We start from the raw sequence: 23,667 nt of genomic DNA on the forward strand, positions 1-23,667 counted from the left end.
GCCACAGATTGAGACACCTGTGCTGAAGCAGGAATATCCTGAAAACTTGACCTGTTGGTAGCTCTGGAGGACTGGAGTTGGCCACCGCTGGATAGACACAGATAGAGCTGGGGGTGGGGGGGGGTGAATGGAGGATGGACCAATTGTCACATTTAAATGAGCCACTTCTGACTGCGAAAATGAAGCTTTGTCCAGTCTATGAGATAGCGGATACTACGTATGATTAAGACGACCTTCCTAGAAGTCACACTCAATTTAAAGCAGCGAAGCCAGGTAGGCTCATCTTGGTCGCCACTAGGTTTATGATGGTGGAATTAAGATTTGATTGTGAAGTCTTACTTGCTGATGTATTCTCCAGTTAGCACCTTCCCACAGGCTTTGCATTTAAAGCATCCCAGGTGCCACTGCTTTTCCAGGGCGAGTAAGGCTTGTCCATTCTTAATGTCCCTTCCGCAGCCGGCACAACCTGAAAGTACAGCATCCCATACAAGTAGGGCTTAGTTTAAGCTGAATATATCCTATTAAAATATGCCCGGCAACACAAGACTAAATAATCATGGTGAACATGTCAAGGGTTAAAGTGCTTCTTACAAAAAATACTAATGAATAAGTTCAAGTCAGCAAACACACATGTAGCAGTCACAGGCAGAGGGCCGAAAAAGTTATGTTTGGTAACATTCTCATTGAAACTCTGTAAGGCCCAGATATAATAAGCTCTGTTAGGCTATTTAACAACATGTTAATAGTAACGCTATTAGTAATAACAGGATGCAAAAGTGGTATTTAACCCAATATCACATACCTATACTAACAGCTGTTAATGTTAACGCAGGGAATTAACGTTAAATCCGTTAAGTTATACCTGAGGAGCAGTATACTATTCTAGTAGAATAGAAGGTGGGTAGCCGTGTTGGTCCTTTCTTCCATGTAGTAACAAATGAGGGAGAGGGAGTAGGGAGTATGATACCTTTTATTGGACCAACAAGTAGTTGATATGTTACAAACTTACCAACCTCTCAGGGTAGGGGTAAGACCCGATGAAGGACCCTGAGAGGTTAGAGAGCTTGTAACATATCAACTCCCTCCCCCAAAGATTTCAGCATTAAGCTCTCACAAGAGAAAATCGAGCTTGAAAGCCCCATTTGGCCGTTTGTGCATTTCCCCTCTGCATGAAACCTGCCACGCTGCAGTGAAGGAAGTTCAGCGGTATAATGTATTACTTTAAGGTTTTAGGTCTGTAGATCTGATACAAACTGCAGCATGCAAAGTCGGGATCCATCCCGAATGTTCGAACTCCCTGCCCTCTGTAAGCAGCCCCTGCCTTCCATCACCTCTTTCTGTATGCCAGTTACAATAAGAACCATTGCAAAATACAACTCAACTTCACAACAGTGCGCTTTAAGATGAAGTAGAAGGGATCACTACTTTAAAACATAAAAGGCATAAGCTTTACTAGGAGACTAAAGTCGGACCATCTCTCTGTGATCTTGGACAATATAATTACTTTGTCTAGTGCACGGGTGGCCAACTCCAGTCCTCAAGGGCCACCAACAGCTCAGGTTTTCAGGATATCCCTGCTTCAGGGACTGAGCCACCGGTGCTGAAGCAGGGATATCCGGAAAACCTGACCTGTTGGTGTGCATTGAGGAGAGGAGTTAGCCACACCATGTCTAGAGGAATACAAGGCCCAAACTAACACAACAGGGCCTAATCAACACGGGTTTCCCATCTCTTATCACAACACACTAATAATGCCACAATGATCATTTCCTACCGTAATGAATGTTGTAGAAGATGTGAGCAGAAAGGTCATGAGGGGGACAGTCATGATAAATATGTGCTGGGTGACACATGAAATATATATATATATATTTTTTAAGAAACGGTGTTTCTGTTCTACATGGCACAAGAAACATACTTAAGTAATAATCACCGAAGGTGAAGCCGAAGGACTTTAATCCAGCCAGGGCATTATTGGCCAGTAACGCCCCGTTCAGAGGGTATTATTACTATTATAGGCTAAATGTAGTCTTTTTTTCATAAAATAGACACTTTTGTATAGATATATAAATCGGAACTGCACTGATGCACCTGTGTAGGAAAAAGAAGTAAAGTAGCAAATGAGAGTGTAGATAGGTGAGGGGGGGGATGAGAGTGGAGATAGGTGAGGGGGGGGGGTGAGTGTGGAGATAGGTGAGGGGGGCGGGTGAGAGTGGAGATAGGTGAGGGGGGGAGAGAGTGGAGATAGGTGAGGGGGGGGAGAGAGAGGAGAGGTGAGGGAGGGGGAGGAGAGAGAGGTGAGGGAGGAGGGGGGTGGGGGGGGAGAGGAGAGAGAGGCGAGGCGTGGGAGGAGAGAGAGGAGGGGGGGAGGAGAGAGAGGAGAGAGAGGAGGGGGGGAGGAGAGAGAGGCGAGGGAGGAGGGGGGGGAGGAGAGAGAGGTGAGGGAGGAGGGGGGGAGGAGGAGAGAGTGAGGAGGGGAGAAGGAGAGAGAGAGGTGAGGGGGGAGGAGCGAGAGGTGAGGGGGGAGGAGCGAGAGGTGAGGGGGGAGGAGCGAGAGGTGAAGGGGGAGGAGCGAGAGGTGAAGGGGGAGGAGCGAGAGGTGAGGAAGGGGAGGAGCGAGAGGTGAGGAAGGGGAGGAGGGAGAGGTGAGGAAGGGGAGGAGGGAGAGGTGAGGAAGGGGAGGAGGGAGAGGTGAGGAAGGGGAGGAGGGAGAGGTGAGGAAGGGGAGGAGGGAGAGGTGAGGAAGGGGAGGAGAGAGAGGTGAGGGGGTGAGAAGAGAGGTGAGGGGTGAGGAGAGAGGTGAAGAGAGAGGGGGAGGGAGGAAGGGAGAAGAGAGAGGGGGAGGGAGGAAGGGAGAAGAGAGGGGGAGGGAGGAAGGGAGAAGAGAGGGGGAGGGAGGAAGGGAGAAGAGAGGGGGAGGGAGGAAGGGAGAAGAGAGAGGGGGAGGGAGGAAGGGAGAAGAGAGGGGGAGGGAGGAAGGGAGAAGAGAGGGGGAGGGAGGAAGGGAGAAGAGAGGGGGAGGGAGGAAGGGAGAAGAGAGGGGGAGGGAGGAAGGGAGAAGAGAGGGGGAGGGAGGAAGGGAGAAGAGAGGGGGAGGGAGGAAGGGAGAAGAGAGAGGGGGAGGGAGGAAGGGAGAAGAGAGAGGGGGAGGGAGGAAGGGAGAAGAGAGAGGGGGAGGGAGGAAGGGAGAAGAGAGAGGGGGAGGGAGGAAGGGAGAAGAGAGAGGGGGAGGGAGGAAGGGAGAAGAGAGAGGGGGAGGGAGGAAGGGAGAAGAGAGGGGGAGGGAGGAAGGGAGAAGAGAGAGGGGGAGGGAGGAAGGGAGAAGAGAGAGGGGAGGGAGAAGAGAGAGGGGAGGGAGGAAGGGAGAAGAGAGAGGGGGAGGGAGGAAGGAAGAAGAGAGGGGGAGGGAGGAAGGGAGAAGAGAGAGGGGGAGGGAGGAAGGGAGAAGAGGGGGAGGGAGGAAGGGAGAAGAGGGGGAGGGAGGAAGGGAGAAGAGGGGGAGGGAGGAAGGGAGAAGAGAGAGGGGGAGGGGGAGGGGGGGAGGAAGGGAGAAGAGAGAGGGGAGGGAGGAAGGGAGAAGAGAGAGGGGGAGGGAGGAAGGGAGAAGAGAGAGGGGGAGGGGGAGGGAGGAAGGGAGAAGAGAGAGGGGGAGGGAGGAAGGGAGAAGAGAGGGAGGAAGGGAGAAGAGAGAGGGGAGGGAGGAAGGGAGAAGAGAGAGGGGAGGGAGGAAGGGAGAAGAGAGAGGGGAGGGAGGAAGGGAGAAGAGAGGGAGGAAGGGAGAAGAGAGAAAGGTGAGGGAGAAGAGAGAGGTGAGGGGGGGGGGAAATTGGGGGTATGGGGGAAAGGGGAAGAGCAGGGATTTCAATAATGCCCAGAATTTTACAGTTTTAGCCTATAATATAGTATAAAACAAGTGTAAGCAAACAATATAACCATGAAAGTTTCCATATTCAACTGTACAAAAAAACTAATGAGTGTTATCCCATTTGATTCCCACTAGATGGCGGAATCACTGTAGAAATGAGCTGGAATGCTAGCTATTTTATTAGAATTAGCGTTACGTGTACATTTGAAAATGCTGGCAGTTTTACTAACCTAATTAATTGTATGGACTCCATTATCCAGGGAGAGCTACGTAGGACCAAAAAAATTGGGGTATGGTGCAAAAATTATTGCTGAACTAAAGTTAAGATTTAGCAGAATTAGTAAAGAAGCACTTTCATTATTTATCAAAAACATGCATAGAATAGATTTAGCTTGGTAATTCTGCTTTTCAAGCTCATTAAAACCAAATAATAGAGGTATACAGAACAATAGGGACTAGCTACACTTTGCCAGATACCCTGGAAGCAGGTAGACATCAGACAGCCACACACAATGCACAGGTTATCATCTATCATTGGGAGGGTGTAACAAAGTGTCCTAACTTTTGACAAGAATTAGGGCACAGGCTATTGATCCTGGATTAGGACCAATATAACCTTGGGGAGGTTACTATTCCCTATGCCAGGGGTGGCCAACTCCAGACCTCAAGGGCCACCAACAGGTCAGGTTTTCAGGATATCCCTGCTTCAGCATAGGTGGCTCAGTCGAACAAACTATGGGCCTTAATTCCTTCGCTCTAGCAGTGGAGTTAAATGTGACTCATTTTGCTAAATAAATTCCTGCAAAGCTTTTCAGGGCAGGGCATGTGGAATAGTAACAGCCCCAAAGCGCTGCCAGTTAAAAGAGAGCAGAGAAGGAAAAACGTAGTTGTAAAAAATCAGGAGGATAGAGGTAATGTAGCGTGACATTACCTAGATCACAGGTTCAGATGACATGTGATTTCACATCTCCCATCCTGCTCTTCTCTTAAAGAAGCAATCCATGCCATATGCTACATGTGTTATTTAAATAAATTAGTTTTGTAGTATTTGATAATACTTATTAAAAAAAAAACATTTTAATTCATCTCTTAATGCAATTTGTAATGTTCTAATATACTGAGCATCCTTTGATTTCTATAGCAGGCTTTATCTAAGCACACTTCCCCAGCAGTGAAAGTGCTTTGTAACACTTTCCTGTGTGTGATAATTTGTTGCTAATATTCCCAGCAGTTCGTGCTGCATACTGTAACAATACATAATGTTACCTTAGCAATATAAGAATACATTGTAGGGGCAGAGTTACACTGACTGAAGGATTAATTGAAACTGAAAGGCAGCCATTTAGTGAACCCTGGGAAACAGGATCTTTGCTGATCGATCATGGGAGAACAAATCAATCAGGATCTTATGTAATTAGTTTTCAATAAAGGTAATCAAAGGCTGCATATATTAAAACAAACAAATATTATTTTTTAAATCTGCTTGGATTGCCTGTTGAACCCTACCCCTGCTGCATGAAGCCTGCGAACCCTGCAAGATACAGCACAAGGTCACATGATCCAAATAGCTTTGCCTGGCCAACAAGCTAATGAATCACAAGCTAAGAAATTGGAAGCACAAGAGGAAAACAACACATTAAAACCCTCAGTGATATTTGCTTATTATTTTCTAATTAAAGCAGCAATTCCGGCTGCTCATTATTTTAACCAGGGTGTGTCCCGCAGCTCATCAGAACCCCCCGCAGTTCGGACCCCAGGTTCCGGAGATATAGTATTTGTGTGTAGTATTTTAGTGACTATTTTTTTTTTAAAGTATCTTTTTATTAGGGTGTTTACAGATACATTTCATTGTAGCATATTGTATTTACATGTACATAGATCATCCTATAATGTTACATAGTTCAATACATATTTGCTATACCCATTTTTTTTTCTTTTTTCGAACTTATAAATGGCCTTGATCTAATATCTCGACCATTTAACTGAAAACCTTGTACCATAGCTTGCTTGTGACTCCCGTTCTTTCTTTTAGTTATCGTATTTGCTTAGACTAGGCTCTTTACTCTGTTCTGTCATGTTGTTATGTTACATTGTGATGCAGGACGTTCTCCTTATTTTATATTTCCTTTATCCGGTTTTTCGGCCAGTTTAGTTTACCATCTTATCATGGGTGTCATCTGAATTTATTCTGTTCTAGCTGGGGAAAAGAGTTTATAATCATCCCCCATTTTTGATCAAATTTGTCATACTGGTTATTTCCTGCTTGATCGGTAGATATTCTGTCTATTGTGATCAGTTTGATCAAGAGGGATTTTATAAGTTCTATGTTTGGTGCATGTGAATCTAACCATTTGATCATAATGGCTTTTCTGGCTACCAGGAGAATCATCTCTGTTGGGAGAATGGCCCCCCTATTTTGGTTGATCTTAATTGTCCAAGGTTCAGTATTGGCAAATATCGTGGGGAGGGGGTGTCTTATCCAGCTAATTTTCGTAACTTCTTTAATATATTGTAGGACCTGTGTCCATAACTCGTTAATTTTTACGCATGTCCAGAGACAGTGCTTGAGGTTAGCTTTGGGGAGGTTAGTGACTATTTTTAAACAGAAAATAAAACTGTAAATATAGAGGTGGACTACAAAAATGGCTGCTGGGGCCACCAATAGAAAGCAACAACGCTATATTTTATACTGACCGCCTAAGAACCCTGGCGGCCATAGTGTTTGTCCGATGGACAGCTGGCCACCCTGAGCTCACCGCTCCAGGGCCAGGGGGCTTAGATTCAGAAGTAGCGTGGATTACTGATGCGTTACGGTGGGATATTGTGATATTCTGCGTTATCACTCCGACACCTTTTTTTGACTTTGATAGCGTACTTGAAACTGGAGGAAGGTTTCCTTTTCTCTGGGGCCCTTTCTTACGCCTGTAACAGCATTGCCTTATATACAGTATATGCGGGTCCCTCCCACTCAGGGACCCGGTGAAGAAATGAAATAGGGGAAGGGTAGGAGAAAAGGCGGGTCCCGCAGTAGCATCACACAATCCATAATATCACTTATACAAGGTGCTACCGAAAAATATTTCTTATAAAATCTTACCACTATAAGAAATATTATAAGGCATCAATATCTCTGTGCCCTGGGAGAGAGAGGTCTCCGCGTCACAAGGTTTCTCAGATACTACACAAGAATCAGGATCAAAAGGAGCAAAGTAAATAGGATTGAGGGCTTTGGATCATAAAAGTACATCTTAGTGGAATCTTATTGACAAACTCTTGACTTATTATGAAGATGAAACACCCCTGAAATCTGAATTCAATGATGCTACAATTGGATATCCTCCATTGACTAAGACTTCACTAATAGACGGCAAATTCTTCAACGCACAATGAATCCTGGACCTATATCCGAAAGGTACAGGGGGAAAACGAACTTACCAAGGTCATTGACGACTTTTAGTAGCCCTATTGGTCCCAGAAATAGTAAGATACTGTGAGGGCTGGGATACCTTTTAATGGACTAATACAATAAGGTGCACATGGTTGTCTTGTACATAAGCTTACGAGTCTAAAGAGGTCTCTTCATCAGATGTTACCGAGGTCACAAGACACAGAGTTTGTACGGCATCTCAAACCAGGAACACACCCCACTACCTCTCAGTGACAACCACAAATCTGGTAACAGTTGTTTGGAGGTTAGTGACCCCTCCTCCCTGTTTAAATGCTCGCCCTTCCCACTTATTAAGTAGCAGGTTTTTTCATGCACTTGTGGGAGATTGGTCTATTAAGACGTCTCCCTCCATTACCAAAGGTGAATGAGAATTTGCACTGTAATTGCACAGGAAGTGTTAGGACCTGCAATGGGACTTTTTGTTTTTTGTTGTATACAGTACATATGGTCAGACCCAATAGCACTCCTTTTGATATATATCACAAACAAATAGACGATACCGTTCTGTGGCTAACGAAATGCTTTTATTTGTGCGAGCTTTCGAGATACACTGATCTCTTCCGGCGGTGTTACAGTGTAGAAAGATAGACAGGTTTTTACTTAAAAACAGTGCATCCTGGAATGTATCTGTGACTGAAGCCTATCCCTCCCCCCTGTTCAGTATGCGATTTATAACTTAAGGTGTTAAATGGTCCCTGAATGTTAGTGATGTAAGAGTATGTGTGTGTGTGTGTGTGTGTGTCTGTGTGTGTGTAAATATAAATTTACATTTCTACAACTACCCACACCATCGGTATACACTCCCACTCCACACACACATCTTTTGTAAAGTGCTGTACACACTGTGGGCCCTTTAACCATTTTTATTTACACTCACACACTCACTAACATTCAGGGACCATTTAACACCTTAAGTCATAAATCGCATATTGCACAGGGGGGAGGGATAGGCTTCAGTCACAGATACATTCCAGGATGCACTGTTTTTAAGTATAAACCTTGTTTTATCCATTGTAACATCACCAGAAGAAGAGATCAGTGTATCTCGTAAGCTCGCACAAATAAAAGCATTTAGTTAGCCACAGAACGGTATCGTCTATTCGTTTGTGATTTTTTAAGCTCGGCTAACACGGTACAGATACCTCTACATATACATATATATATATATATACATATGTATACTGACATGTCCAGCTGTAATGGCAACAAACTGCTTCTTGCAGTTCAATGGTGATAAGACTAGGAACCAATGAGATGCCTTCTGAATGATATTGCAACATACCAGTTATTAGACACATTGTGCTTGGTCAGGCCTTGGCATGTAGACCCTTTCAGAGTGCAGATCAACGTGCAGCTTGTAAAGAGTTACCCCCAGTAACAGACCTTTCTGGGCTAAACATCAAAATCTGCTCATCATTTATGTATTTGTGACTGGCTAATCCCTCTGAAATGAAAAACAAAAACAAATCATGTCTTGTTCATTTCAGTTGTTTAAAAGTCAGTTGATTTAAATAAGATATAAAGGCCAGAATGCCAAGATCAGCACGGTGGGACATCGGTCTCTGTTCCCCCAAATGGCCTTTAAAATGTGCTAGAAAGTAACTTCCCCTAGCCCTGCACTGAAATATATATATACCAGTATACACAATCATTTTGGTTCAATTAAGTGCCACGCGTGGCATTCTTCCTTTTCTATGTTACCCTGGAATGCAAAGTCCTATTTTTCTTGCTCCTAATAAGAACTACAATTCTGATGACACCTTGATGAATAAAATCTGAGACATTGTAGGTTTGCCCGTTTCCTAAGGGAAACTCGTTAAGGTGAAAGAATGCACTGTACATAAAGTGCAAGGAGGTTAAGTAGGGGCGGGTAATTGAGACATTACATATCACTCACCCTGCTCTCTAGCTGCAAATGGGTTCAACTGTTTAGACTGTGATAAAGAACAACATTCAGACTGGAGCCAGCCAAACCCCACACGGAGATGAATCGGCTCAGTATACCAATATACCAAACACTTTGTTCAACGCAGCTTGGGAACCTCAGCAGATCAGATCTGGCTGGTTAGGAAATGGAATGACCCGGTTATCCTTCTGCGGCCATTGAACAACCCTCCAATTGGGCTTTGCGTCAAGCTCTGCAAATGCTTTTCAGTGCATTACTTGGCACAAGGGGCTAAGTTAAAAATGAGAGAGGCGTTTGGAACACCACCATACACAGTGCATTTATCAAAGTATTCTGCTCCTACTGTACATCTGCAATGCCCCTCTCCTATAAGTGAGGGATACTTGGGGAGTAATCGTACCGCACAAACGAGAGGAGGGAGAAACCAGAATGAAAAAAAAAAAAAAAGAGTTTACATTCCTCAGCATTTAGTTTTACCAGCAAGCGAACCCCTTTATAGGAAATACTTCTGTACTGTACCCCAACATTTTCTGCCCAACACAAAGTGATGGTCTTGGGGGTGCGGAAGCAATGAAGAGGCAACTAATATTCTTACATGATGATAATTTCTGACAAAATCCTTCTATATCCTCTCTGACCGCCCCTGTTCCTTCTCATTGTAACCATCCTTCTCTCTTATCAATGTCTCTCTATTCCTGGTGGGAGACCACCTCGAGGATTTACAATTCTCCCTGAAATGCAGAGAAAAGTGGCAGCCATCGTCTACAACCTGGAGTGTGCTCGGATAGTGCCGCTCGGGTGATTCTAAATATGGCAGCATTAAACGTCACCAGATCATGTTTGGAGTATTTCCCGGAAATGTGCTACTGTGACATAAATCAGTGTCGAGTATCATGGATAACAAAATGTGTACAATTTCTCCTGCTGGGAGGCCGGAATTTGTGCACATTTTTCAGTGAAGTTCGCGAACTGCGTGAAAATGGCAAATTGCGAAACAGCGGCAAAGTTCACAAAGGAAAACGAATCAAGCATTAAGGGTTAATGTGAAGTCACATGACCCTAAATTCCGGTCACATGACCCCTTATACACTGCCATGTTCTCAAAATTGGAAAAGGTCGCAGTGCCCATCATTTTCTCCAAACATTCAGCGAAAAACGCAAATGTGAAATTGAAGAGAAATTTCCCAAAAAAGGGGTTGTGAACCACATACAGTATGACGACATTGTCACATCGCGATTACCAGCAACCATTAAAACGATATTCTGCTTCTCTGAGCGCTGCTGGGGTGGTCACTGCACACGGGATAAGCAGGGAGGGAAGGGCACCACTTACATGTGCTCTTATAAATCAGAGTAAACGCAGTAATTCCGCTTAAAGTATGTTTCAGAAAAAAATAAGTTTGAAAACTATTAAGGCGCGCAACGCAAAACAAAACACAGTTTTTCACAAGTCAAAATGTTTTGATTTTGTCTTGCAACGCCCGAGTCACATGAGTGGTTCAGCCAATGAGGGCGAACCGCTCATGTGAAGACATGGACACGCCTCCGGCACACCTCCCCGTTGCTGTGGATCACAGGCCCCAAGATCGCTTGGCCGTTATGCGCTCCACCGTACGCGCACCTAACATAGCCTCGGCCTAAGACACGAGGGTGTTAAAATGCATAACTTTTCCTAAAGGTTTATTTCAGGGGTGGCCAACACCTGTCCTCAAGGGCCACAAACAGGTGAGGTTTTCAGGATATCCCTGCTTCAGCACAGGTGGTGCAGTCTTTGGCTGAGCCACTGATTGAGCCACCTGTGCTGAAGCAGGGATATTCCTTAAAACCTGACCTGTTGGTGGCCCTTGGGGACTGGAGTTGGCCACCGCTGGTTTATTTGTTAAGAAGAAAGGCATAGAGAATGTCACTCTTTAATAAAATTAAATGACAGTGCTATTCTAGTCCCATCACACTAACACTGCTGCAACAAGAGTACAAATACCCCATTCTTTATATCTGTTTCTTTACTAAGAGAGGTTTAATAATCTTACATATGTTCTTCAAATTATCCCAGTGGTACCCAATCTTCTCATTTAAAGCTGCAGTTCAGTCAATATCCTGCTTTGTGTGTTTTTTTAATAAATCAGTTCTGTAGTAAGAAAAAATACCTTTAGAATTTTCGGTTTAAAAAAAACAACTTTGTAAGACCAATTTTCTTGTATTCTATTTTAACAAGCATGTTTGTTCCTATAGCAACCATTTACATTCCCCAGATTTAAAGATGTCGCCAAACTGTGCCGATCAATACACGGAGAACGAATTGCAGTTCTTTAGGTAAGTAGAGATTGCTCACATGAAAATATTGAAGTAAAAAAAACCTAAAAAAAAAACGGGAGCTTGAACTGCAGCTTTAAGAGGGACCAGTAAACTCCTACAGTGGCCAAAGTCAAAACAGAACAAACCAACAACCCCACCCACAGTATTATCCCAGAAGCAAATATACAAATCACATGCCGCTGACTAACAGGATCCATGTATACATTTGTCTAGAGCCCAGGCACTGCTGCATTGCCATACACTACCGGTATCTCACAAACTGCAAGACTAAAAGTAGTCGCAGTGAATATGTTTGAAACCTTCTTATGGAAAACTTTGCAGGATCTGTATCAGACTTAAATTAGAATGTCTGCAAAGGTCACCTTTAATATAGTGGGAACAGTTATACACAAGACATGATGTTTTGCTTCTGAGTATGGGGCATTACTGATAAAAACCCTGTAAGTACGGTCCACTAAAGCTTAGCATCAAGAAATGTATATAGACAGAGTGCAAAGGTAGGGTCCTTCTCTTCCAGCCGCTGGCCCTGGTGTGATAACATTCTTTCTACCAATGAAACCGGAGATGCATGGAAGAGAACTGTCCAAACTCCCCCAACCCACCTAACCACGTATCCTTCCAAAGAAAATCTTTCCAATGTGGTGTAACGCTGTACTCCACACAGAAAGAACATATTATTGTTTGCTTTCCAGCGGGGTTACTATCAAAGAGGAAACATTGTTTTAGGTCCTGTGAATGGAAGACTCGGTGCTATCAGAACTGGTAAAGGCGGCAGATAAAGACACAATAACACAAGGATACAAAACCACATTCAGAAAGGGATCGTTTGAAGAGAAAAGGAAATAAACAGATGTTCCTGAATCATATGTTCCCAGCATGTAAATCCATCCATCTCCTGTGACAGGGACACCTCGATTAGGTATGTATTAATAATAATAATAATATTTACACTAAGCAGTGCTCAGCCTTAAGGCACCTCGCAGTCTGTTTAAATAAAGGAGTCTTACATCTGAGCACCACTTACAAAATATGACGTCTGCTATAGCTTATTTCTCTAGCATCAGATCACCTAATGACAGATTGTGTCCCTGAGTAAGATGAGGGACGCCAAAGATTCGTATAGGATAGAGGGAAATCACTTTGCAGGTTCCAGCCATGAGAAAATATTCCCATGGTTTTCAAACAGAGAATTGTTACATTACCCCCTCTGCTGCATTAAATGCACTTATGACAAGAGTGTATTTTATAATGCATCTAATGCACTTATTGTTACGGATATTGTTTTCTGTACCTAATGCACTTAATATATCAGGTACCAGTCTCTAAAATGCATGCGCAGGCATCACTATAACTTTTCCTGTTACACCTCAAGAACTTTTACCCTTCACTTGGTAAAGGGATCAGAATATGACATATTGACCTCTGTGTCTCACCAATACACAGCAAACCTGTTGCCATGTACTAGGGTGTGCAGACCTCACCTGCATTTTTCAAGCTCCCTTGTTTTCTTTAATACTGAGGTTAGCCTCCCATTCCTCCCCAATGTGAGTGTATTTTATGTACAGGATTCCTGCTGGCGAGGAAAAATGGAAGCAGAGCAATAATCCTGTACATTCAACACCATCTCTTCCCCCGAAGACGACGCAACATTAACAAATAAATTATGGTATTTGGAATCAAAATGAATAGTAGAGGGATGAAATATTGTAAGAGCTCTTTCGACATGTGTAGTAAGATGACAACTCAGTCCTCAAGGGCCACCAACAGGCCGGCTTTTATGGATATCCTGGTTTCAGCCCAGGTGGCTCAATCAGTAGCTCAGTCAAAGACTGAGCCACCTGGGATGAAACCGGGATATCCTTAAAACCTGACTTGTTGGTGGCCCTTGAGGACTGGTTGGCCACCCCTGATGTAGAGTATAGAGATGTTAGAGACACTTACTGCTGGAGTTGGACAGCTCTTTTGGTCCAGGCGACATTGGTTGGGCAGCACAGCTTTGGCAGAGGCAGTCCCTTCCATTGAAGGTCACTCGGTCTCCTGGAGGAAAGGGACGCCTGCAGACGGAAGAGAGAAAAAGCCCTTTGTTAAATTTCAAGGTTATTCCAGTAATTTCATTAACCAATCCTACCACTCTTCTCGGTGAAATCAATATCTAGCTGGGACGCGTGCCAAAAATGTGTGAAATGCAGTCTTGGCTGAGAGCTGCTACAGAATGACAGAACCTCTGTCATCAAATCGAGCTGGGGTTAAGAATGATTAAAGCTTTTCTTCTTCAGTGTAAAAGCAATAAGACGCAAGCAGCTCCATAATATGCTCCGTCTATGGCCGGTGAGATCAGGGAGGAGTCGCACTACCAAATACATTGAGTGACACCAGGAGACCGTGGAACATTAGGCATTCAAAGAGAAGGTGCATTGTTGATACCTGTAACACGCTTTCTCACTGTCACGGTCAGGAGAGTGACTGCCAGGGAGAAAAAACAAAAAAGGTGCGTAACCAGCAGAAATTACCATCCAGCTTAAACCGTCTCAGCTCATCATAAATAATATCATGTTTCAAATGATAGATCAAACAGTTACATAAGTCAGACCTGTTACACAAGCTCTGATGCAACACCTCTTACCCCCGGCCAATAGAAGAATGGCCGCACCAAAGAGTTTCACTGTCTGCTGAAGTGATGTGCTTGTGTGTGTGGGGGGACGGGGGGGGACTTGCCCTAACTTAGGCCGTGTTCAGGGTGGCTGCTACGCGACGTGTGCGCACGTCCGTCGCAATTTCAGGTTGTTCGGTGGAAGTGAACAAACTGAAAACAGCACCGGCGGCGTTGACGCTGCTACCTTTTTCCGCTTCTAAATTTTGCCGCTACAACCAGAAATGATTTTTGGGGGCGGCAGTCGCGTCACATGAGCTGGTTCAGCGAACCAGCTCCATGACACGTTTGCCATGCCCCCAAACGCCGCGACCCAACTCCTGCAGCCTGAACACAGATCGCTGGGCTGCAGGAGCACTGCGGAGGAGGCGCGCACGGACGCAAGCGTCCGTAGCAGCCTCCCAGAACTCGGCCTTAGTAAACAAGAAAAATTTGCTTACCTGGAGATCCCCTCAACACGGCTCCAATTAATCTCTGAGGAAGAGGATCCAGGTCCCTTATATTTATAAGCTTTCCCTTACCCCGGTTGCTGGGCAGCAAAAGAGACGGACTTAATTACTGAGCCATCCCCTAAAGGGTTGACTTTTCCAGCACATTCTGGAAGAACATTAACTGGCCAATCATCTACATGATTTGCAACATGAAATAAGTTACTTCACATTAGTGACTTTAACCCCTTACCTCCCTGTAGGGACTAGGACTTACTAAGAACATTCTAGCATACCCCAAGGGGTGTATGCCAACTCAACCCCAATATAATGTTTGCAATCATTACATGGTACTGTATATCATGGAATTTACAGCATTTAATATTCATTATTTTGAGGAGGAAGAACTTTTTTTTTAAATAGCATTCCATCCCCATGTTACAGTATTCGGTGATGCTTAGTAACATGACGCCATGGGGAAGGAACACCCATACCATAGCCACATCCAGTGATACTACAACCCCTCCCTACACCCTGCATGGTTATAGCCACGTGACTGCAGCATAGCCCCTCCTACAGAGTTATGGGAACACCCACACACGCCTCCTCTTGCCGGGTCTTTTTCATTGATCACAAGAACAGAATATAAGCATATAAATGCTTCTGTGGCTGCTTGCTAATTAGTTGAAGGTTCCACTTTATTGTGCCGCTATTATTGCAAAAATCACCTGAACTGAATGCCTCTGAGGTATACTGTATGTAGGCGAAACGGGACAAAATGTGGGACTTTTGGTGGCAATGTTTATACACCAGCACTGGCACACAGTTTGCACATTTGTATTGATGATGACCTGTAGTCAGGGTGACCAGATTTTCAAATGCAAAAACCAGGACACAATTAAAAATATTTATTAAACAAATGAAATCACAAACGACGCCCCCCCCCCTTTTCGCTTACCTCACTCTCCATCCTCTCTCCTCCCTCTCCATCCTCTCTCCTCCCTCTCCATCCTCTCTCCTCCCTCTCCATCCTCTCTCCTCCCTCTCCATCCTCTCTCCTCTCTCCCGCACCTCTCCTCTACCTCCCCCTGACACACACACACAGAACTGGGAGATCTAGAGAGGAGCAGCTATGGAGTGCTCTGCAGTGCCACCTGCTGCCCAGAAGCTGCAGTGGTTAAGCAACCAGACAGCCCTGCTCTCCTCCTCCCTCCTAGCGGTTACAGCTGTTCTAAGGCTGGGTCCTTAGAGGGGGAAGCCGCGCTGAACAGTGCGGACGCTCCGCGCTGAGCCCCGTCATCCTCAATGAGGAAGTCTTTAGAGGGGGCTTCCGCGAGCGTGCGGAGGCGCAGGGATTTTCAGCCGACAGCCGAAACTGTTTCTCAGCGCGCTGTCGGCTGAAAACACCCAATCAGCGCGAAGCAGCGTCATGATGTCGACGCCGTGACGTTGATGCTTCGCGGGCTATTGGCCCAGCGACGTCATTGCCCCGCCTCCCGATCACGCTCACTCGCCTGCCAGTCCATGGAATCGCTCCTGACCAAGCAGGCGAGCCTCAGTGTCAGCGCGGAGGAGCGCGGCTGGACCCCTCTATGGCCTCAAGGAGATGTGGTATGTGTGGTGCTCAGAATCAGACCGGTAACTTCTGTAACATAATTGTAATTGAGACCATAGGCTTGGTGGTCTGGCGACGACGGAGTGCCCCTCAATAAAGCAATAATGCGTAATAACTGTAGGGGAAGTGACAAGTGGAGTCAGTTGGGACAGCCAGAAGAATTTTTAGGAGAAGAAAGTGCAGTTATCAATATTTCTAATGTAACGTTAACAAAAGATGAACTATCATTACTTAATAAGGGTATGGGTTTTGTACCAGATACCAACTTTGACCTTTTTCAAACAATGGTTGATTTAAACAAATTTATCAGAAAATGTACACTGAAAAAGTTTTTTAGTGATAAGATTATCAACAAGGCTGAGGATCAATTTGTTAACACTGTATCAGTTGAACCTGAATGTATTACTACTAATGTTGATACATATTTTTCAGATGTTACAATGCATGATTCTAATCGTATTCAATCTAACATTTTCTCATTTAAGGAACAATGTCTTATCCGGGACTTAGAAGACCTAGATACTAACCCTATATCTGACTCTGAATATCATTACCATTTCTTGGGAAGATCTAGCTCGGGTCTTAAGAAACAATCATTATTCTATCCCACCTTTGTCAAAGGCAAACATCTTTCCACTTTTGAAAACCTTGTGGAAAGAGACTTAAGATTATTACAGAAAGGTTTTTCTTTCAATACAGGTTACTGTGATACAAAAAACAGTAATCTAAGTTATGATGAATCTATAGCTCTCAATAATCTTAAATGTAATAAATCCTTAATAATAAAAAATGCCGACAAAGGAGGAGCAGTGGTAGTACAGCATAGGGAGGACTACCTTAAGGAGGCATTGCGCCAACTTCGGGATGTGTCTTCCTATGCTGTACTACCATCTGATCCTACCATAAGATACCAGAGGGAACTCAGACATTTGTTAGACTTGGGTTCAATGCTAGGAGTCCTGAACGATAATGACATGGATTATCTGTACAAACCCTTCCCTGTCACACCCGTGTTTCACCATCTCCCGAAGATTCATAAGACATTGGTCTCCCCTCCTGGGTGGCCAATTGTCTCCAGTATTGATTCTTTGGGAGATGGTGTCTCACGGTATGTGAATCACTTTCTCCAGCCCATGGTACAAGAGCTCCCGTCCTATATTAGAGACAGTACTCATTTAATAAATACACTGGAAGACTTTAAATGGAAAAGTAATCTACTCTGGGTGACATTAGACGTTACGTCTTTATACACCGTGATATCCCACGAACATGGTTTGACAGCTGTGGATTATTTCTTAAATAAATCGGATTTATCACCAGCACAAAACACTTTTATTTTGGATGCAATTCACTTTTTACTCACTCACAATTTCTTTTTGTTCAATGGGGTTCATTATCTCCAGACACGTGGAACGGCGATGGGGACAAGCTTTGCCCCCTCTTACGCCAACCTTTTCATGGGTTGGTGGGAGCGGTTCCACATGTTTGGAGACCTGAACATTTATAGGGAGCACATTTTATTTTATAAGAGGTATATCGATGATTTGTTGTTTGTTTGGGAGGGTGACGTCACCACTTTGCACAAATTCATTTCATTATTAAACACTAACAGCTTTAATCTCACTTTCACTTATTCGTTTCATATACAACACATCAATTATTTAGATCTCTGCTTATATGTGGACACAACTTTAAATATTCAAACTACACTATATCGGAAACCCAACTCCAGAAATACTTTTCTGAGACCCAGCAGCTGTCATCCTTCAAACATGTTCCGGGGAATACCCAAGAGTCAATTCATCAGAGCTCGGAGAAATTGCTCGAGTGAGTCTGACTATAATCATCAAGTAAATGACCTATATTCAAGGTTCCTCAAGAGAGGTTACAAAAAAGCGGATCTGGACAGATCATTAAAGGAAGTATCCAACTTAGACAGAAGTTTATTGTTGAGGAAAGAACAAAGACCGAATAGGGACAATGTTAGCCCCTCATTTATTACCCCGTATAGCAAACAAGCACCAATAATTAAAAATATCTTAAAAAAACACTGGAATGTGCTGACCCTAGATCCAGTATTGAAACCACACATCATTTTGGGTCCCAACGTTGTGTATAAACGAGCCAAAACTTTGTCCAATAGCCTGTCCCCAAGTCTCTTTGAATCTAATGATGACAAAAAAGCAGTCCCCAATTTACCCCTCGGTACATACTCTTGTACACATTGCAAGGTATGTTCAAAAATGAAAAATGGCAAACAATTTTGCTCATTTAACTCTGGTTTAAATTACAATATAAAATCTTTCATAAATTGTAACTCCACATTTGTAATTTACCTTCTGCAATGTGGATGTGGGCGACAATATGTCGGGAGAACAACAAGATGTCTAAAAGTCAGAATTTTAGAGCACTTACGTCTTATACGGATGGGTGATCAGAATCACCCAGTGTCTAACCATTTCCATAATTGCTCACAAGGTAATACTAACTCCTTTTCATTTCAAGGAATTGAAAAAATACCTATCCTCCCAAGAGGTGGTGACAGGACTAAGTATCTAGACAGACGTGAATCCTATTGGATTTTCACCCTAAAGACCAGAACACCCCTGGGTATGAACACAGAGTGGGATCTAAGTCATTTTTTATGATTAATTTTATGAATATATCATAATAATTGATCTTAATCCCCCCTTTTTTTGATTAACAAATGTATTTACCAATTAAGAAATTAATATTAATAAGTTAACAATTCTGATTGATTATACCTGTATTTTATTAATTTTTTCTTTAATAGATCATTCTCTAACTAATCAATTTTTCATTAATCCCAATTTTATAAATATTTTTTATATTGATTTCGTATATACATGTTGTTATAAAATGGGCCCTCATTGATTATAGTTATATTAAATATTGTTTGGTATTGCTTAATATTAGTTATGCAATCCCAGTCTGTGTTCATGTCGTAATTAAAGTATATAAGACACATAATAGGTATCATATTTCTCCTCTTTTAGATGTATTATAAATTCAAATGTATATTGTACTTCAAGTTTTCTATTTCAACAAACTGTTATTGATTATGATGTAATAGTACTATATATACATCTGTTTTGCAAGCCTCCATGAACTAGCAAGGTTCTATTTCGGTCCCAGGAATGGGTATGGTATTGTAATTGTATCTGTTTATTATTATAATATATTATTCAATGAAAGTATATAGATTAAATCTTTACAATAATATATATTATACCTAGACTGGGAGTCTGTGACTTAATGTTCTAATGAGTCTCTTGGTAAAACTCGGTTTGTGAAATTATATTAACCAGCCATTGATTTGGTTTTTCACTGTTTGTTTACATATTATGTTTCACTAATAAAGTTTTGTGTTGTAAAAAAACTATTAGGATCACGTGACATATCCCGAACTAATGGTGATGGACGCTGCGTCAGCGTGATTAGCCTACGTGCCGCACGCTGATGACGTCATCCCTATGATGCGACGGAGGTCACGTGGCAGCCCCTGTGTACTGCCCGATACACCCTGATCCCTGTGAATGCGCGTCACTCTGCCGCGACTGCTTGCAGCTGTCGGCGCATGACGCCGCAACCCAGTTGATTAGAAGTGTTTAAGGTGGGTATAAATAGGCTGTTATTTTACTCTTGCTTCACCTTGATAAAGTACTATTGTACGAAACGCGTAGGTGCGTTCTATCTGTTCTATTTTTGTTCCCTGTATGTGCTTGCTGGCTTAATACACTTTTTGATAATACTACTGCGGAGTGGCCTGGTTTTGTTTTCCCTGCTTCACATTGCAGGGCGTCTGCAGCTGTGCTCTATCTTCACCAACTACCCCCCTCTATGGCCTCAGCCTAATGTGAGCTGCTCCTCTGATCTCCTCCTACCCGCCCAGACCGGGAGGACACCGGGACAGCCAATTAATAGCCGTGACTTTCCCAGCGACACCGGGACATCTGGTACCTGTAGTATTACAATACTTTGATGTTATCTCCCCATTCAGAGCCACTGATTGAGCCACCTGTGCTGAAGCAGGGATATCCTGAAAACCTGACCTGTTGGTAGCTCTTGAGGACTGGAGTTGCCCACCCCTGGTCTATTGTATTGTGTAATATCCCTTCTGCAATGCGATACCGGCCCCTCCGGCATTACAGGGGTGATTAAGCACCTATATTAACCACCTATAGCTGGTCTCTCTCCTCTGCATTAACACACCCTCCTCTTCTTTCTTCAAAGGTCCCATTAATCACCATTACATTTGAACAAATCCACCAACGACAACAAAACGAATCACTCAAAGAGAACAAAAAGTAACTATTAATTAGGAAGACATTAACTATAAAATAAACAAAGCAACTCCCAGAGGATCTATGCCCATAGATTGCCTCATGCCCATTGTTTTTTAATGTCTTTTTAATTGATAGTTTTCAGCTGGGTTTAGCAATGGATGTGGTGCGGTTTGTGTTGTCTTGGTTTTATTATTTGAATTAATATATAGTGTCACTGAAATTATAGCGGGCGTTCCAGAGGTCACATTGCAATTGTTCTGTTTAATCTGTGGAGGTTTTAGGCGTATGATGACTCACTGCAGCAATAGTACTGATAACAATTGTTATTGATAAGGCAGCCACCAGGCGTCAAAGAACCTGCGCAGGTGCAGCCAGGACTGATGGAGTTTTCGAAGTTCGTAGTGACAGTTATGTGGTGTCCATTTGAATTGGGAAGCCTTAGGCTCGTTATATACTGGTTGCAGCAGTGCGTGCGCGCATGCACGTGCCGCACACTTTTTGTGTGTATACTGTGCGCAAGTGAGGTACTGTATGTGTGTGTATGTGTGTATATATATATATATGTGTGTGTGTGTGTGTATAAATAAGTTTTTACATAAATAAATACTTTAATAATTTTTTTATTAACATTATACATAGACACACACACACACACACACACACACATTTCAGCGGCGGTAACGGCGCAAATTCTTTATTTTCTCATGTTCCCTCCTGTCGGCCGGTTCCACGCTCCCTGCCGTGCGCGCGCGGCACCATTATAGAATGGCTGACTAACCTCAGCCAACTAAAAGTGCCGCGCGCACGCAGTATAGAACCAGCATTAGTCACTCCAAGCAGGGGCCACGCTGCCAGTATACCGACAGCGGGGCCATTCCTCCTGCAGCGCCATGACGGCATCGCGTTGTCATGGCAACGCATGTCGCCATGACAGCGCGACACTGAAGAAGGATGGCCACTCCGCATAAGGTAAGACCTCCAACAGCTATATACACATGCATGCACACACACCTCCCCCAGCTATATACACATGCATGCACACACACCTCCCCCAGCTATATACACATGCACGCACACACACCTCCCCAGCTATATACACATGCATGCAAACACACCTCCCCCAGCTATATACACATGCATGCAAACACACCTCCCCCAGCTATATACACATGCATGCACACACACCTCCCCCAGCTATATACACATGCACGCACACACACCTCCCCCAGCTATATACACATGCACGCACACACACCTCCCCAGCTATATACACATGCATGCACACACACCTCCCCCAGCTATATACACATGCATGCACACACACCTACCCCAGCTATATACACATGCATTCACACACCTCCCCCAGCTATATACACATGCATGCACACACACCTCCCCCAGCTATATACACATGCATGCACACACACCTCCCCCAGCTATATACACATGCATGCACACACACCTCCCCCAGCTATATACACATGCATGCACACACACCTCCCCCAGCTATACACACATGCATGCACACACACCTCCCCCAGCTATATACACATGCATGCACACACACCTCCCCCAGCTATACACACACATGCATGCACACACACCTCCCCCAGCTATACACACACATGCATGCACACACCTCCCCCAGCTAAATACACATGCACGCACACACACCTCCCCCAGCTAAATACACATGCATTCACACACCTCCCCCAGCTATATACACATGCATGCACACACACCTCCCCCAGCTATACACACATGCATGCACACACACCTCCCCAGCTATATACACATGCATGCACACACACCTCCCCAGCTATATACACATGCATTCACACACCTCCCCAGCTATATACACATGCATTCACACACACCTCCCCATCTATATACACATGCATTCACACACCTCCCCTAGCTATATACACATGCATTCACACACCTCCCCAGCTATATACACATGCATTCACACACCTCCCCCAGCTATATACACATGCATTCACACACCTCCCCCAGCTATATACACATGCATTCACACACCTCCCCTAGCTATATACACATGCATGCATACACCTCCCCCAGCTATATACACATGCATTCACACACCTCCCCCAGCTATATACACATGCATGCATACACCTCCCCCAGCTATATACACATGCATTCACACACCTCCCCCAGCTATATACACATGCATGCACACACACCTCCCCAGCTATATACGCATGCATTCACACACCTCCCCTAGCTATATACACATGCATTCACACACCTCCCCCAGCTATACACATGCATGCACACACACCTCCCCAGCTATATACGCATGCATTCACACACCTCCCCTAGCTATATACACATGCATGCATACACCTCCCCCAGCTATATACACATGCATGCATACACCTCCCCCAGCTATATACACATGCATTCACACACCTCCCCCAGCTATATACACATGCATTCACACACCTCCCCCAGCTATATACACATGCATTCACACACACCTCCCCAGCTATATACACATGCATTCACACACCTCCCCCAGCTATATACACATGCATTCACACACACCTCCCCAGCTATATACACATTCATTCACACACACCTCCCCCAGCTATATACACATGCATTCACACACACCTCCCCAGCTATATACACATGCATTCACACACCTCCCCCAGCTATATACACATGCATTCACACACACCTCCCCAGCTATATACACATGCATTCACACACACCTCCCCCAGCTATATACACATGCATTCACACACACACCTCCCCAGCTATATACACATGCATTCACACACACCTCCCCAGCTACATACACATGCATGCATACACCTCCCCAGCTATATACACATGCATTCACACACACCTCCCCAGCTATATACACATGCATGCACACACACCTCCCCAGCTATATACACATGCATGCACACACACCTCCCCAGCTATATACACATGCATTCACACACACCTCCCCAGCTATATACACATGCATGCATACACACCTCCCCCAGCTATATACACATGCATGCACACACACCTCCCCAGCTATATACACATGCATTCACACACACCTCCCCAGCTATATACACATGCATTCACACACACCTCCCCAGCTATATA

General features: G+C 44.1%; 1 protein-coding gene across 27 annotated transcripts in view; it reads right to left on the reverse strand.

Annotated features, from left to right (window-relative positions):
- ABLIM1 (actin binding LIM protein 1) overlaps positions 1 to 23,667 on the reverse strand; it is a 233,540-nt gene that overhangs the window by 106,326 nt on the left and 103,547 nt on the right. For 21 of the 27 annotated variants that reach the window (XR_012803550.1, XR_012803546.1, XR_012803542.1 and 18 more), the window contains 3 exons: positions 13,960 to 13,998; positions 13,477 to 13,589; positions 340 to 466 (listed from right to left, as the gene is read on the reverse strand). Coding sequence is in view for 8 of the 27 variants with exons in the window: in XM_075611970.1 (XP_075468085.1) it covers positions 340 to 466; positions 13,477 to 13,589; positions 13,960 to 13,998 (279 nt within the window). In the remaining 19 variants the exon portion in view is untranslated. The remainder of the gene's footprint in view (positions 1 to 339; positions 467 to 13,476; positions 13,590 to 13,959; positions 13,999 to 23,667) is intronic. The other 6 variants (XR_012803558.1, XR_012803541.1, XR_012803544.1 and 3 more) reach the window with 1 other exon arrangement.

Source organism: Ascaphus truei, chromosome 8 (assembly GCF_040206685.1).
Source record: "Ascaphus truei isolate aAscTru1 chromosome 8, aAscTru1.hap1, whole genome shotgun sequence".
Taxonomy (NCBI): Eukaryota; Metazoa; Chordata; class Amphibia; order Anura; family Ascaphidae; genus Ascaphus; species Ascaphus truei.